Raw genomic sequence first — 16,527 nt, forward strand, 5'->3', positions numbered from 1 at the left:
TTCTTCTCTTTGAAGGGTTGATTTTGTTTCCTGTAAACATAGAGATGATGTGCTTTACCAAAAAGCTCTAATTTTGTCTCATCTGTCCACAGGATCTTCTCCCAGAAGGATTTTGGATTGTTCAGGTGTGTTTTGGTGAACTCCAGTCAGGCTTTCTTATGTCTCTCTTTCTCAGCAGTGGGGTCCTCCTGGGTCTCCTACCATAGAAACTCTTTCATTGACGACGGAGGGTGCGAGTTGAAACTGTCGTACCTTGTGTATGAACGTCAGCTTGAATCTGTTTGGCAGTTCATCAAGGTGCTTTCTCCACCATTCGAACAATCCTTCGCTGTAATCTTCGATAAAATTTTCTCTTGCGGCCAAGTCCAGGGAGGTTGGCTGTAGTGCCATGGGCCTTAAACTTCCTGATAACATTGCATACGGTGGACACAGGAACATTCAAGGTCTCTGGAGATGGATTTGTAGCCTTGAGATTGTCCATGGTTGGCTACAATCTTGTGTCTGACCTCCTCAGACAATTGCATGGTTTTCTTTATTTTCTCCATTCTCATTGCGAGACATACAGTGAGACAAAACAGCAGAATTACTCCTTTTCTCTATTCAAACTGGTTGAATGACTGATTTTTATATTGCAGGCACCTGCAACTCACCACAGGTGAGTTCAATTCCAAGGTAAAGGAGAATCACTTACTTGAAATCCACATTTTTCTAATAACTTCGAAAAGGTGCCAATAACATTGTCCGGCCCGTTTTAGCATTTTTATGTGGAATAAGCTAAGATTTCCTAATTATTTCATCTTTTTATGCTTTGTTCCACTGCAAACCAAAGAAATACATATGTGGATACGAAAAGATTTTTTAAATTTCAATAATTTTCTGGAAGAAATGGTGCACTATTTATTTTTTTTAAGTGCAAGGGTGCCAATATTTTTGGCCACGATTGTGCATCACCTGTTGGTTCAAAACACAGCAGCCATGTGATGTGGCAATTTAGTTTGAACCGTCAGAGCAGTGAGGCTAGGGTCGGGTGCCTCGTGAAAACGTTGGTAAATCTGAAACGGTTTCTCCCGTATCACCAATCTACTCAAAGGCATGTTTGTTTTTTTGGTTGGTCTTCGATCCAAACAATAAGCACTTTTTCCATCTTTTCAATATGAGGATTACGGGATTGGAATGAGCCTTTTGCACTTTGCCTGCAGGAACACTTGAACGGATATTTGACTCTTGTTTACACACAGTTCATTCATTGATCCCATAATGGTGGCCCACAGATGCCGCACTTTCACTTCTTGCCGATGTATCGAACAACTTGATTTCTTTGCACAATGTCATAACCTATCTCTGCCTTTTGGCACGATTAATTTTGTCCATTGTTTCACATTTGGGCAACATTATTAATTAAATGTTGTGTGTTGATCTTGTAGATCAAGTAGTACGAGATCTCCACATGTCATTTAATGTTCGATGACGATTCATTATTAAATTTAGCTTCGTTCCCATATGCTGGTCTGATCACGACAATTAAGGGTGCATGAGAAACAAGAAAAGGCTCGTAATGAGAGCTAACCATACACGCAGTTTCAAACAATGACTATTCTTCGCTCAAAAACCGTGATTGGCCAAAATTAAATACCCCGATAAGGAAATCGAAATGCAACAGGTTGCCCGTGATTGGTAGAAACCCGCGATATTGTAACCCGCGTTATTTGAGGCTTCACTGTATCTCGTTCATATAACTTGTTCAACATCATGTGTAGTCCAATAGTACTAGTTACACTGAACAACAAATTTCAAAAATTTTTCTTTACTGGAGATGTGTAAAGTGATTAAGACTAATTTGGGTACGCTGATTTCAAAAATCATAACCGTTTTGCTGTATCACGTCAGGATTTTCAGGAACAGAAATATTCCCATTGCCTAGAAGTCAGGATTTCAATGAAATTTACATATGTCTTTAACATGTCTATTTCATACAATTGTTGTTAACTTGTGTTATATTTCTTTCTTTCAGATAAAGATGAGTAGGCGTTCCTGTACCAATCATCCTGACAACTTCTGTTATGTCTGTGGTCGGTATACCAAAAAAGATCAACAGCGAAGTATATCTACAGCAGTGAAAATGAAGGCCGCCTACTTTCACTACTTCGGGTGTAAGGTGGGGGACCAAGAACAGAGCTGGGCACCACACATCTGCTGCACAAGCTGTCACACAACCTTGACTCAGTGGTTGGTGGGCAAGCGCGCGAGCATACCATTTGCGGTGCCCATGATATGGCGTGAGCCGCAGAATCATCATGATGATTGTTATTTCTGCTGCACAAGCATCGCCGGCTTCAACAAGAAGAATAAAGGTCACATCAAGTACGCTGACTGCGTCTCTGCTCGTAAACCTGTGCCTCATGATGACGAGAACCCCGTTCCAACACCTCCAACTGATCAGAACATAGCTGTAAGCAGTGGTGAAGAGGATGGTGATGATGAACCTTTTGAACCCGACACTCAAGAATCACACCTTCTGAACCAGGGAGACTTAAATGATCTTGTAAGAGATTTCTCGCTGTCAAAGGCGAAGGCAGAGCTGCTTGGATCAAGGCTGCAGCAGTGGAATCTACTTGAACCTAACACCAAGATATCCTTGTTCAGAGCACGTCACAGAGACATGGCTGAGTTCTTTGAGATGGAAGACACGATGACATTCTGCAGTGACATCAACGGTCTGTTGAAAGAACTTGGGTGTGATCACGATCCTGCAGACTGGCGCCTCTTCATCGACTCGGGGAAGAACAGCTTGAAGGCTGTTTTGCTCCACAATGGCAACGAGAAACCATCAGTCCCACTGGCTCACACGTTCGGCATGACAGAGACCTATGAAACTATGCGGCAGCTGCTTGATTCCATCAAGTACAATGACTTCAACTGGCACATCTGCGGAGACTTGAAAGTGGTGGCGCTGTTGTTAGGGCTGCAGTCAGGCTACACAAAATACATGTGCTTCCTTTGTCTCTGGGATAGCAGAGACGACAAGAATCACTGGACGAAGAAAGATTGGGAAGAGCGAAAAGAGCATGTACCTGGTCGACACAACGTGAAGCATGTCGCCCTTGTCGACCCAGCCAAGGTTTTCCTTCCACCACTCCACATAAAGCTCGGCTTGATGAAAAGTTTTGTACGGGCAATGGATCTGAATGGGCGTGGGTTTTTATACCTCAAGGAAAAGTTTGGCAACACCTTGTCGGAGGCCAAGATCAAGGCTGGTGTCTTTGTTGGACCGCAAATCCGACAGATTATGAAGGACGAAACTTTTCCGACAACTCTAAACCCCAAAGAGCTGGCAGTGTGGAGGAGCTTCAAAGCTGTGACGGACACTTCTTGGGGAACGAGCGCGCGGACAACTATGAAGAAATAGTGCAGCAGCTGCTGGAGTCCTTCAGGAAACTTGGCTCCAGGATGTCCCTGAAAATCCATTTCCTCCACCAGTACCTGAACTTCTTCCCTGACAACTTGGGAGCAGTCTCGGACGAGCACGGCGAGCGATTCCACCAAGAGATTTCACTCATGGAGACGCGTTACCAAGGGAGGCACAACCCGAACATGATGGGCGATTTCTGCTGGTTCCTGCATCGTGAAACTGACACAGAGCAGCACAAACGCAAAGCCAAATGCCTAAAGCATTTTTAATTACATTCTAGTGGAGTTTTTCTGTAATTTCTATAATTTTGAAGCATTCATGATGAAATAAATGAATAAATGAATTTTTGTAAATTTCATTGAAATCCTGACTTCTAGGCAATGGGAATATTTCTGTTACTGAAAATCCTGACGTGATACAGCAAAACGGTTATGATTTTTGAAATCAGCGTACCCAAATTAGTCTAAATCACTTTACACATCTCCAGTAAAAAAATTTTGTTGTTCAGTGTTATCAAACATATTATCCATAATATGTTTGGCTGTTTCTCTGCCATGTCCAAACCCGGTTGCCAATTAAATTAGCTAAAAACTTTTCCACCTTGAGATTAATTTGAATGATGCTTAAAGGGGAACAGCTAACAGAGCTATTTGGTCATCAATCTGGAATCATTTTTAAACGAGAGAGTTTATAGAACACCTGACCCTGCACAGTCTTGAGAAATAAGGACATGGGTGGGGGTCTGCGAGCAGCAAATTTGATTTTTTTTTTTTTTGTATACCTTGGTTGAGGCTCGTATGAGAGCTAACACACAACTCACAGCAAGGAGGCATGAGACAAGAGGGGCGGGAGTGGAAGGAACAAAACAGTGGGGAACAGACACATTAGGTGAACTGTGGAAGGGAGAGGGATGGGGATGGGACAGGGAACATGGCGAAGAGAAGATGGACATTTCAGGGACTTTCAGGAAGGAAAGCAGGAGAAATGAAGGAAGTGGGCTTGGGTGGATTATTGGGGGTAGAAAAGATCGAGGATTTGGATGGGGAAAGATAAGAGGTGGTGGTGAACAGCTGTTTTGAAAGCCTGCAGGGAAGAATGGGAAAGAATAGAGTGAGGAAGTTTATTCCAAAGGCGGGAAAAAAGAGGAATGAAAGAGTGAAGATGAGCAGTGATTCGTGATTTTGGTAGTTTTACCAGAAGGGGGTTGTTGGCGGACCTTGAGCGCCCTGTGGAAATGTGGTGGGGACAAATCGCAGAGAGAGCAGGGGGGGGGCAAGGCTGGAGAGGAGTCAGTAGAAGACAGAAAGACCACCGACCAATCTGCGGTGATTGAGTGAGAGGCCCAAAGACTCAGCTTCATTGCGGGAGATGCCGATGATCTTAAATGCCCTGGTTTCGACAGCGTGAAGCCGAGAAAGGTGGGAGGCAGGAGCACCAGCCCAGAGGGGAGAGCAGTACTCCATCAGGCTACAGACAAAAGCTTTGTAAGTGGTCAGGAGCTTAGTCAGGAAAAATTGGTCAGGAAAAATCAGGAAAAATCAGGAAAATTGGTCTTGATGACGTAAAATGCTGTAATATTTTGTCCAAGTACTGCTAAATGGAAGGTTTTTGAAAGTCCTAATAAGTTGATTTGTGTTCTGCAGTGTTCAAGTATATAAATAAATTTAAAAATATATATAAAGATTGTAAATGTTGTCGAATTTTTTTGTTTTTTACATCCGTTGTTGTAGCATCTTCAACACGATCTTATTTAACACGTTACATGAGTTTTTCGTACCTGTTGTTTGTGTCCTTTATGACGTCCTTAAAACAGCAAGTTTCCTGTTTGGAATGACTTTCAATTTTGTTTGATTGACAGACAAGTAGATGGAGTAAAAAAAATTGTCACTCCTCTCTGCGCAGGTGCGATGGGGTTGAATTCACAGACAAAGTACTGTTAAACTGCAGGTTTGTTTTCCGATTCGTGCTCAAAATATAACATTCAATTGATATAAGTTGTACCACGATCATAAACTTATGTTTTACAGACAGACGGTGGACGGACATGAAACAAATGGTTAACCCCGCTTTTCGCTTAGCGTGTGTGGGATAAAAATCCAGTGATTGATGAAATAGTGACAGACAGTTCTTAGTCTACCAATTATTGGCTTCAATGTGCCCGAATGTTCTATGTTCTATGCTGGGTAGTTCTTGAATGGGAGACCCCAATGGAGGGCTGGGTATCATCAACTGAGCGGGATTGCCCAGTTTGGAGCATGATTGCCTCCATGCTTTCTGACCATTGCTTTGTTCCCATGTTGAGTCAAATCCGACAAAAAAAAAATACAAACCGACTGGCATGGCACAGTCACAAAGTTAACTGCATCTTGGAACACCATTTATCGAATGGACCCATAAAGGCAGTATGCCTTTTATATCTACATTCATGTTGTGGACTTCAAAGATTTTTTTTGTCATTCAATACAAGTGTTGGCATTCAAGTTAAGTTTCTTTTTTAGAATGATTTTCTATTTCGTTTCATTACCAAACAGGCAGACAGAGTGAAAAAGGCATCTCCCTCCTCTTGACGCATGTGCGATCGGGATGAATTCAGAGCCAAAGTATGACTAAACTACAGGTTCATTTTCCAATTCAGATTCAAACGAGAAGGGGACCCAGGAGAGAGTATATAGCTCCGACATGTAATGCCTGATCCACGAGAACATATTGGGCCCAATACATTTTTGAGATATCGTGCTATATATCATTTTTGGCCCCATCTCTCAATGGTGACGAAACAGTTAAAAAAATTAAATAACTATCATATTCAGATCTGGATTCGGATCTTCACCAAAATCGAATCAATTCGTCGTTTCCATACAACCAACCTGGCCACCAAGTTTCGTCCGAATTGGTCCACAACTTTTTGAGATATCATGCTCTATATCGGTTTTGCACTATCTCTCAATGGTGAAGAGGTGTCGTCCACCAGACGGTGGTCTCCTTCGGTTAACCTGAGGTGGTCCCTTCGGGTGGGTGCCTGGAATGTCCCATCCCTAAGAGAGGATGATCACCTGTCTGTTATCATCTGGGCTCAAGCATTTGGACATTGGTATTGCAGCACTCTCTGAGGTTCGGAGACCGGATTGCGGCGAGATCATTGCGGGTGGATACACGTACTATTGGTCTGGTCGCTCTGATGGTTACCATGCCCAATGAGTTGCTTTAGCTGTGTCCAATAAGCTAGCTCCAATGATAATTGAGGTAACACCAGTCAACGGGCATATTATGAGACTCTGGATTGGTTACTCCTTGGGCGTCATTTCCCTGTTCTCTGTATATGCTCCGACTGAGGTGAGTGATCTCACCATGAAGGACGCATTCTATGCCGCACTTGAGTCTGTGGTTGATCAGTGCCCCAGGCGAGATACTCTTCTCGTCTTGGGGGATTTCAATGCATCAACGGGAACTGATAGGGATTGACTGGAACTTTGGGTCCTCACCGAACGCAGACGAGAGTTTTGGCAGGGGCTGCTTACAGCCTATGTTAATCTTTGTAAAGCATTTGATTCAGTGAATTGGGATGCCCTTTGGAGGATTCTTGGTCTTCGTGGGGTGCCTCCAAAACTGATTGATCTGATCTCTGAACTCTACTCTGGGACTGAGAATACTGTGAGATGTGGTGATACTATCTCTGACTTATTTCCAGTTGTTACTGGAGTTCGTCAAGGGTGTGTCACTCAATTCAACCAACTGCGCTGCCGGTAGCTGTGCAGGAGGATGAAAGTCTGAGTCTTCAGGTCCTTGGTGCTTCCAGTCTTGCTCTATCAATGTGAGACTTGGGCTCTGACCAGGGATCTGAGATGGAGACTTAATTCCTTTGCTACCAGGTCTCTTCAGAGAATCTGGTCGGACTTTATGTCCAACGAGCAGTTGCTGAGAGAGACTCAAATGAGATTTGTTACCTGCAAAGTCCGTGAGCATCAGCTGCGGCTGTATGGACATGTGTCTCGTTTTCCTGATGCTGATCCTGCTCACCAGATTCTCTCAGTGAGGGAGTCTCATGAGTGGAGGAGGCCAATGGGCCAACCACTTGCCTTATGGTTGCAGCAGCTTGATCAAAATCTCAAGGGGGTGGGGATTGGCCAGGCATCTGCCTGGGGGATGGCCAGACGGAGGCCCCTGGAGTACTGGGCGAAAGTGGACGCGGCGACGTGCTGCTCGGGCCCATGCTCCCATACCTGACCCGACCTGATAGACAAACAAACAAACAAACAAGAAAATGTCCTGCAGAGCATGACACTTGCAAAATACATAAAACAAATTTGACCTCAAAAATAATTGGTGATTGAATTCAATGACCAATTATGCAACTCCTCTTCAAATTTTAAGTCAATCGGATGAAAATTGAGAATTTTATAAATTCGACCTCTGTTGTCCTTTTGACCAATGTTGACCTCAAAACATAATTAGTGGTTGAATTCATTGACATTATTAGCAAATTCTCTTCAAATTTAAAGTGAATCGGATGAAAATTGACAATTTTAGAAATACCACCTTAGTTGTTGACCTTGGTTTATGTTGACCTTTTGGTCCCTGTTGACCTCAAAATTAATTGGTTGGTTGAATTGAATGAACTGAAATATATATACTCCTCGATTTCCAAGTCAATTGGATGAAAATTGTGGATTTTAGAAATCTCACCAAAGTTGTTGATTTTTGGCTTCTGTTGACCTTTTGGTCAATGTTGGCCTAAAAAATAATTGGCTAGTTCAATTCAGTGACCTGAAATATAAATCTTCCTCAAATTTCAAGTCGATCGGATGAAAATTGAGGATTTTAGAAATACCACCTTAGTTGTTGACCTTGGCCTTTGTGACCTTTTGTTTCATGTTGACCTCAAAATGAATTATATGGTTGAATGGAGTGACCTGAAATATAAATTCTCTTCAAATTTGAAGTCAATCTGATGAAAATTGAGAAATTTAGAAAGACCACCTTAGTTGTCGACCTTGGGCCTATGTTGACCTTTTGGTCTATTCTGACCTCAAAAATAATTGGCTCGTTGAATTCATTGACCTGACATATAAATACTCTTCAAATTTCAAGTCAATCGAATGAAAATTGAGGATTTTAGAAATCTCACCAAAGTTGTTGACCTTTGGCCGATGTTGACCTTTTGACCTCGAAAGCAATTGGTTTCTTCCTTATGACAAACTCTACCATGTGGTGAACTTTCGTAAAGATCGGTTGAAAATTGTGACCTGAAGGCGATAAACAGATAAACAGACCGACAGAACAAGAAGAAGACGTCATGCAGAGCACGATACTTGCAAAATCCATAAAACAAATTTGACCACACATTGTATTGGTAGTTCAATTCAGTGACCTGATATGCAAATCCTCTTCAAATTTCTCATCAATCAGATGAAAAGTGGGGATTTTAGAAATACTACCTTAGTTGTTGACCTTGGGCCTATGTTGACCTTTTGTTCTAAGTTGACCTTAAAAATAATTGACTGGTTGAATTCAGTGACATGAAATATAAATCCTCTTCCAATTTCAAGTCAATGGGATGAAAATTGAGGATTTAAAAAAAATACCTCCTTCGTTGTTGACCTTGGTCCTGTTGACCTTTTGGTCCATGTTGACCTCAAAAATAATTGGCTGGTTGAATGAATTTACCTGAAATGTAGCGTCTTTTCAAATTTCAAGTCATTCGGATGAAAATTGAGGATTTTAGAAATTCTTTGTTGGCATTGGGCCTATGTTGAATTTTTGGTCTTTATTAACCTTAAAAATAATTTGTTGGTTGACTTCAGTGACCTGAAACATAAATCCTCTTCAAATTTCAAGTCAATCGGGTGAAAATTGAGGAATTTAGAAATCTCACCAAAGTTGTTGAACTTTGGCTAATGTTGACCTTTTGACCTCAAACGCAATGGACTTCTTCCTTCTGACAAACTCTACAGTGTGGTGAAGTTTTGTGAAGATCTGTTTAAAAATGTGACCTGTATGTGACAAACAGACAAACAGACAGACAGAATAACAAAATCGACTGACCAATGTGCTTGAAAAATCTTCCATTTTGCAAGTAACAAACAAACAGAGAGGCGTGAAAACATAACCTCCTTCACCTTCGTTGGCGGAGGTAAATATAATATTCAATTCAAATTATGTTGTTCCTCAATCATAAACTGACGTTTGTGGACAGACATCCAGACAGGGAAAGTGAACCAATTGCTTCACCCCACTTTTTGTCTTCACGTGTGTTCAGGGTAATAATTTGAATTGCTATAACATTGAACTCCTGGCTGTTTGCTGTTTGATTTTTCAGCTCCTCTGGGCACATTCCTTGTTTCACGCTTCAGCTACAAGGCCGTTGTCATGCTTGGAGGAATTCTTTGTACCAGTGGATATGTTCTCGGTTCATTCTGCACGAGTATTGTACACTTGTACATTTGTCTGGGTGTTCTTGCTGGTATGTCTTGAGTCGTCGGCAGCATTGTCGGATTATCTGCAGATTCAATTCAAAGCACTTAAATTTGTTTTATTTTGTCTGTCAAATTACAACAAATCTTGGTGAAATTATATTTTACTTCTTATTTGTAAATGGCCTTTAAATGCAATAAATCTCAAAGGAGGCAAAATGTATTTGGTGTGTGTGTGTGTGTGTGTGTGTGTGTGTGTGTGTGTGTGTGTGTGTGTGTGTGTGTGTGTGTGTATGTATATAAAAATATATATGTATTTTTTTAAATTTAGTATTTGGTTGTATTTATTAATTTATTATTTTATAATTGTATGTTTGCAATTCCGCTTCTACGATTGAACCTGAAAAGCATATTTTTAACCCAAAGTGAAAATGTCTTACACAAATATAATGTCTGCCACAATGTATTGGGGGCAAGAGCACAAATAAAATAAAATAAAGGGATTGTATATTTCGCTAGTGTACGTAGTTTATTATCATTATCAGTCCGTCCCCCACACAGTGCAAGACGGGGTTTTGCAATCACTTCGGTGTGTGTGTGTGTGTGTGTGTGTGTGTGTGTGTGTGTGTGTGTGTGTGTGTGTGTGTGTGTGTGTGTGTGTGTGTGTGTGTGTGTGTGTGTGTGTGTGTGTGTGTGTGTGTGTGTGTGTCTAGGCCGCAATTTTTTTTTTCACCATTTGAGCTTTGTCGTCATATATTCAACATAGCTTTATTATGAGAATACGGAGAAGACAAATTAATAATTTGGTGAAAAGGCCCAATGGTCAGCATCACTTAAAATCATCAATTTTCATCCAATTGACCTCAAATTTTACGAATTATCATATTGGGTGTTTGAATTGGTTCACCAAACAAAATCGAGAAGCTAATTGTTTTTTTATTTTATTTTTTTTAGATCAAAAGGTCAAAAGTCAAGGTTGCCTAAAATCGGAAATTTTAAGGTTAGGAGTGACCCCCATGGAGAATATTTTAATGATTATGTTGACATCATTGGTCATGTGGTATGGCAGCCATCTTGTATTAAACACAAATAATTCAAAAATTATATCTCTGAAACCACTGATTGGAAAATTTTGCAACTTGACACATCTCATTTTCCTCTCAATGGGGAATAAAGGATTGTAAGGATGACGTCATTGGTGAAGTGGTAGACCAGCCATAAATGTTCTAATCTAAATCCTTGTTTACCATTGAGATTCAGTGTGTATGTCCAGGCTGTAACATTTTTACCAATTGAGCTTTTGTCATCAAATCTTCAACAAACCTTTATTATGAGATTGTGAAGAACACAAATTAATAAAATGAACATTTTTAATGTGCTTCTTAATACAATAATTCTTCTTAATAATAAAGATATTTAATGTGCAAATTAATAAAATGAACATATGAAAATGAACATAAAGTTAATAAAATGAACAACCGTCATTTTCGTCAAGTTTAGTTTGAGTACAAAGCGGACACGGATGGCTTTGCATTTTTAGATGCTTTCTTGTTATTATTATTAATGGGCACACCCGCCCTCCAGGTGGGAGTATCATTCTCAGTTTATCGGAGTTGGGCCCGAGTATATGCACCAGAGTAAGGCTAAAGTACGTGCTTTTTGTTGGCCATGGTTGGGGTTGGAACCAGAGGTTTGGAACCTCTACATACTGTCGGCCAAAGAACTATTAAATGTAAATTTTGGAGTTTCAGTGACATTCACATTTGCTCCATTATAGTAAGATTATACGAATAATTATTTTCATCATAATTCTAAACAAGATTCAGGGTCATGGAAAATTTAATGCAAGTTTACTGAAAGTGATGGGAAGATATGTATTAAAGATAGTTATGGAAAGTGATTGAAAATGGTGATGCAGCATCACTGCTCATGATGGAAGATATCTGCTATTAAAATATAGTGAAGGATGAATGATCATTGATAGTGAGGGAAGAGCGACGTGATGGTGGGTAAAAAGAGGAATCTAAATGCAATTTAGCTGGTAATGACAGAAGTTAGATAATGGAGTGATGAAAGATCACTTATGGTGATCGATGATAGATATTGAAGATGGTGGTTGAAGATAATGATGGAATATCTTACAGTTTGGGGTTTGTCCACATGTAGGTCGGTTTCACAGCTGCTCCTTCCACCTGAGTCAAAGTTAAAGGCCCGGTCACACCTTGACGTTTTAGCCAGCGATGGCAACGTATTAAAATGTATGTAAAACGCTGGCTTACGTTGAACTTTTGATGTTTTTTTTTTAAAGATTTGGACGTATTCATAGCGACTTGGTCTTATGTATAACGCATTGGTAACGGACACAGAACGTTTCGTTGTGTTATAGATAACTTATACCAACGAATGCTGAACCTGTTGTCGGCCTACACAACCGATGCCCAACGATAGTCTAACTTAGGCATAGCACGTTGCACGCATCGCCGACGATGTCGTGACGTAGCCTATTAAAAGGCTGACGCACAACGATTCGAATCATAACTGCCGTAGAAATGGAAGTGTCAACATCGCGGTCACACCTTGGCGATCTTGCCAGCGTATGCCGACCTAAGAAAAATGTGTCTAAACGTTGGGGCACGTCAAATACGGTATGAGTAAGTTTGGTATACGTGAGTAGAACGCTAAAGTACGCTATCATACATCGTAGTAAGTAGAGTACGTCAAGAAATTTTAAACATGTTCAAAATTTTACAACGTACTCGGCGTATGACACACGTTCCGCATGCGATGGGGATAAGTTTTACACACGATATGTGGACGCTTACACATGTCCACAAAGGCTACTTATAAGCTACTCATAAGTCGAAACACGTCGCGGTAATGTCTTTTTTACGCGAAACTTATTTCTAACTTATGTTTGACATGCTTTGAACCAATTCTTTACGTAGTCCCAACACACATCGACGTATGTAGACGTAGTCCAATGACGTCTTCCGGTCGACAAAAAAAAAAAAATTAACGTGTTTCTAGCTTACAACTGCCATATAAAGACGTGTTCCCAGCGGTTTTGGGAATTGGTATATAAAAATGCTGCTCATAAAATGGGAACCCAACAGTGTTTTCGAGTCCTTTTTGAGTCGATGTCCATGTCAGCAGTAACTAACAGTATCAGTATCAGTATTAGTATTAGTATTAGTATTAGTATTAGTATTAGTATTAGTAGTAGTTTGTTCATGTTGGCAGTAGTAGGTGAGTGTGAGGGGGAGGGTGTGGGTTATGATGGATCCTCCTTGCGTTTAACGATTTAACGATTTAAATGATAAACTCAACGATTTAAATGGCTACATCTCCACTATTGAAAGTAGAGGCTTGCCTCAACAATTGGATTTTTTTTTACACTCAACGACTTTTAAACGGTACCACTCAGCTATTTTCATTGTTTACAATAAACGATTTAAATTGCTGTCACTCGCCTTTGTTTTTTGACGCTGGGGTTTGGAAATTTGAAGCGTTTCTTCTGAACGTGTTAAAACACTCAAACTCGACTATTTTAAATAGACGCTGCCGATGGACAATTGGAATCATAGCCAAGCTCGACATCGAAGTGTGAACATCCTCGTCATGCCGAAGAAAAGTTTGAAAAATGCTGCAAATAAGTGTCCTGGCTGTGGCCGTGGACGCTGACGCAAGGACGATCCATTATACCGACGTCTTTCAGCCTATGAGTAACTTAAAAGTAACGTCTGTCGATGTGTGGCAACGATCGCGTAACGTGCCAACAACACGTTAATCATATGTTAGAAATAAGTTTCGGGTATGCTAAACTTTACCTCGGCGTGTCTCAACTTATGGTTAACTTACAAGTAGCATGTGTTGACGTCTGTCAACGATCGCAGACCGTGCATACAACCTGTGGCCAGCGTAGCGGAACGTGTGAGTGATACGCCGGCATACGTCATGAAATTTCAAGCATGAAAAAATTTGAGGACAACCAAAAAGTACAACGTTTAAAGCCAACGTACAACAACGTATGGCAGTGTTTTTCAGCGTGCTCTCAATGTTATCAAAACTTACCCATAACGTATTCAACGTGTGCCAGCGTTTTAGAAAAAAAATTCAAAAATCGGCATACGTTGGCTAAAGCGTCAAGGTGTGACCGGGCCTTAAGTTTTCCGAATCAGATCCCTAATGTGTTTCTGTTATGTTTTTGTCTCTGTCTACTGTTTATATTTTTCATGGAAAAGTTTCCATGATAAATCGTACCTTGTTGATATTTGGTGAATTCGGGTTTTTTTGTAAAGCTTTGGCCTTCTCAGATAGCTGGAGCTTAATCGTCTTGGTTTTGAGGTTGTTTTGTCATCCTACTGCCTTATTTTGTTTTTCGAAAAAAATTGGTCCTTTCTGCCTTTTCAACACTATCCTACCCCACCCCCCTCCCAAATTAAAAAAAAAACTTTCACTCAAACACTTCATTTTCTTCCCTCGCTAACCCCCGTTACCCCACCTCAAACCCTCCTCATTCCAAATTTCCAGTTTTTAACTCCTGGCAGTTTCCTTCTGTATCCATCTTGTCCACCCCCATGCATCATTTCCTGTCCCCTATTCCTCCAAACACAAATTATTTGTCAAAATCTGCCTCTGTCTTGTCCTTCAACTCTGCTGTTGGTGTCCCCCCCCCCTTCCCTCTCGACTTTTCCTTTTGTCCTGTTACATCCTGATCCATTCAGTATACTAGCTCTTCCACAAGCTTTGACTGTTTCACACAAAAATACAAACGGTCACTGATGGTGATGGAAGAATGAGGTGACGGAGGGTAAACAGGAGAACCTAAATGCATTTTTGCTTATTGTGATAGAAGTTAGATATTGAAGATTGTAATGGTGATGAAAGATCAATGATGGTGATATAACGAAACGGAAGACAAATAAGGAACCCAAATAAGTAAAGAGGAAAGATGGAGTCTTCAGGATGAACCTGGAAAGGATTTGGGGTTCAGTTGCTACTCCCCAACTCTCAAACCCATCCATGCACAGCCAAGTGAGCCTCACAGAAAAAATTGTGCAAGAATTCACTTCTCCTGAGAGACAGATAACAAAAGAGAGGAATAGAGAGTTAAAGATGAAGGAGAAGTAAAAGCACAAATTAGAATGAATAAAGAGAAATGTGAAAAATAAATTGTGAAAATAAATTACATATTGAAGACTGCAATAGTGATGAAAGATCGCTGATTGTGTTATGAATTAGATATTGAAGATTGTAATAGTGATGAAAGATCGCTGATTGTGTTATAAATTAGATATTGAAGATTGTAATAGTGATGAAAGATCGCTGATTGTGTTATAAATTAGATATTGAAGATTGTAATAGTGATGAAAGATCGCTGATTGTGTTATAAATTAGATATTGAAGATTGTAATAGTGATGAAAGATCGCTGATTGTGTTATAAATTAGATATTGAAGATTGTAATAGTGATGAAAGATCGCTGATTGTGTTATAAATTAGATATTGAAGATTGTAATAGTGATGAAAGAGTGCTGATTGTGTTATAAATTAGATATTGAATATTGTACTAGTGATGAAAGAGTGCTGATTGTGTTATAAATTAGATATTGAAGATTGTAATAGTGATGAAAGAGTGCTGATTGTGTTATAAATTAGATATTGAAGATTGTAATAGTGATGAAAGATTGCTGATTGTGTTATAAGTTAGATATTGAATATTGTAATAGCGATGAAAGATCGCTGATTGTGTTATAAATTAGATATTGAAGATTGTATTTGCAATGAAAGATCGCTGATTGTGTTATAAGTTAGATATTGAAGATTGTAATAGCGATGAAAGATCGCTGATTGTTTTATAAGTTAGATATTGGAGATTGTAACAGTTATGAAAGATCGCTGATTGTTTTATAAGTTAGATATTGAATATTGTAATAGTGATGAAAGATCGCTGATTGTGTTATAAGTTGGATATTGAATATTGTAATAGTAATGAAAGATTGCTGATTGTGTTATAAGTTAGATATTGAAGATTGTAATAGTGATGAAAGATCCCTGATGATGTTATAAGTTCGATACTGAAGATTGTTATGGCGATGAAAGATCGCTGATTGTGTTATAAGTTAGATATTGAAGATTGTAATAGTGATGAAAGATCGCTGATTGTGTTATAATTTGGATATTGAATATTGTAATAGTGATGAAAGATCGCTGATTGTGTTATAAGTTGGATATTCAATATTGTAATAGTGATGAAAGATCGCTGATTGTGTTATAAGTTAGATATTGAAGATTGTAATGGTGATGAAAGATCGCTGATTGTGTTATAAGTTAGATATTGAAGATTGTAATCGTGATGAAAGATTGCTGATTGTGTTATAAGTTAGATATTGAATATTGTAATAGTGATGAAAGATCGCTGATTGTGTTATAAGTTAGATATTGAATATTGTAATAGTGATGAAAGATCGCTGATTGTGTTATAAGTTAGATATTGAATATTGTAATAGTGATGAAAGATCGCTGATTGTGTTATAAGTTGGATATTGAATATTGTAATAGTGATGAAAGATCGCTGATTGTGTTATAAGTTAGATATTGAATATTCTAATGGTGATGAAAGATCGCTGATTGTGTTATAAGTTAGATATTGAAGATTGTAATCGTGATGAAAGATCGCTGATTGTGTTATAAGTTAGATATTGAAGAT

At 39.6% G+C, this 16,527-nt stretch overlaps 1 protein-coding gene across 10 annotated transcripts in view; it reads left to right on the forward strand.

Moving 5' to 3' along the window:
• Positions 1 to 16,527, forward strand: part of LOC147033919 (monocarboxylate transporter 12-like) — a 64,689-nt gene that overhangs the window by 37,653 nt on the left and 10,509 nt on the right. For 7 of the 10 annotated variants that reach the window (XM_085872999.1, XM_085873025.1, XM_085873035.1 and 4 more), the window contains one exon: positions 9,726 to 9,869. The exons of 1 other annotated variant lie outside the window; for it this stretch is intronic. In XM_085872999.1, the coding sequence (XP_085729125.1) occupies positions 9,726 to 9,869 (144 nt within the window). Of the gene's footprint in view, positions 1 to 5,311; positions 5,357 to 9,725; positions 9,870 to 16,527 lie in introns of all 10 variants that reach the window. 2 more of the 10 variants (XM_085873072.1, XM_085873063.1) reach the window with 1 other exon arrangement.

The sequence above is a fragment of the Eptatretus burgeri genome, chromosome 1 (assembly GCF_056783735.1).
Source record: "Eptatretus burgeri isolate ZD-2024b chromosome 1, Ebu_testis_v1, whole genome shotgun sequence".
Classification (NCBI taxonomy): Eukaryota; Metazoa; Chordata; class Myxini; order Myxiniformes; family Myxinidae; genus Eptatretus; species Eptatretus burgeri.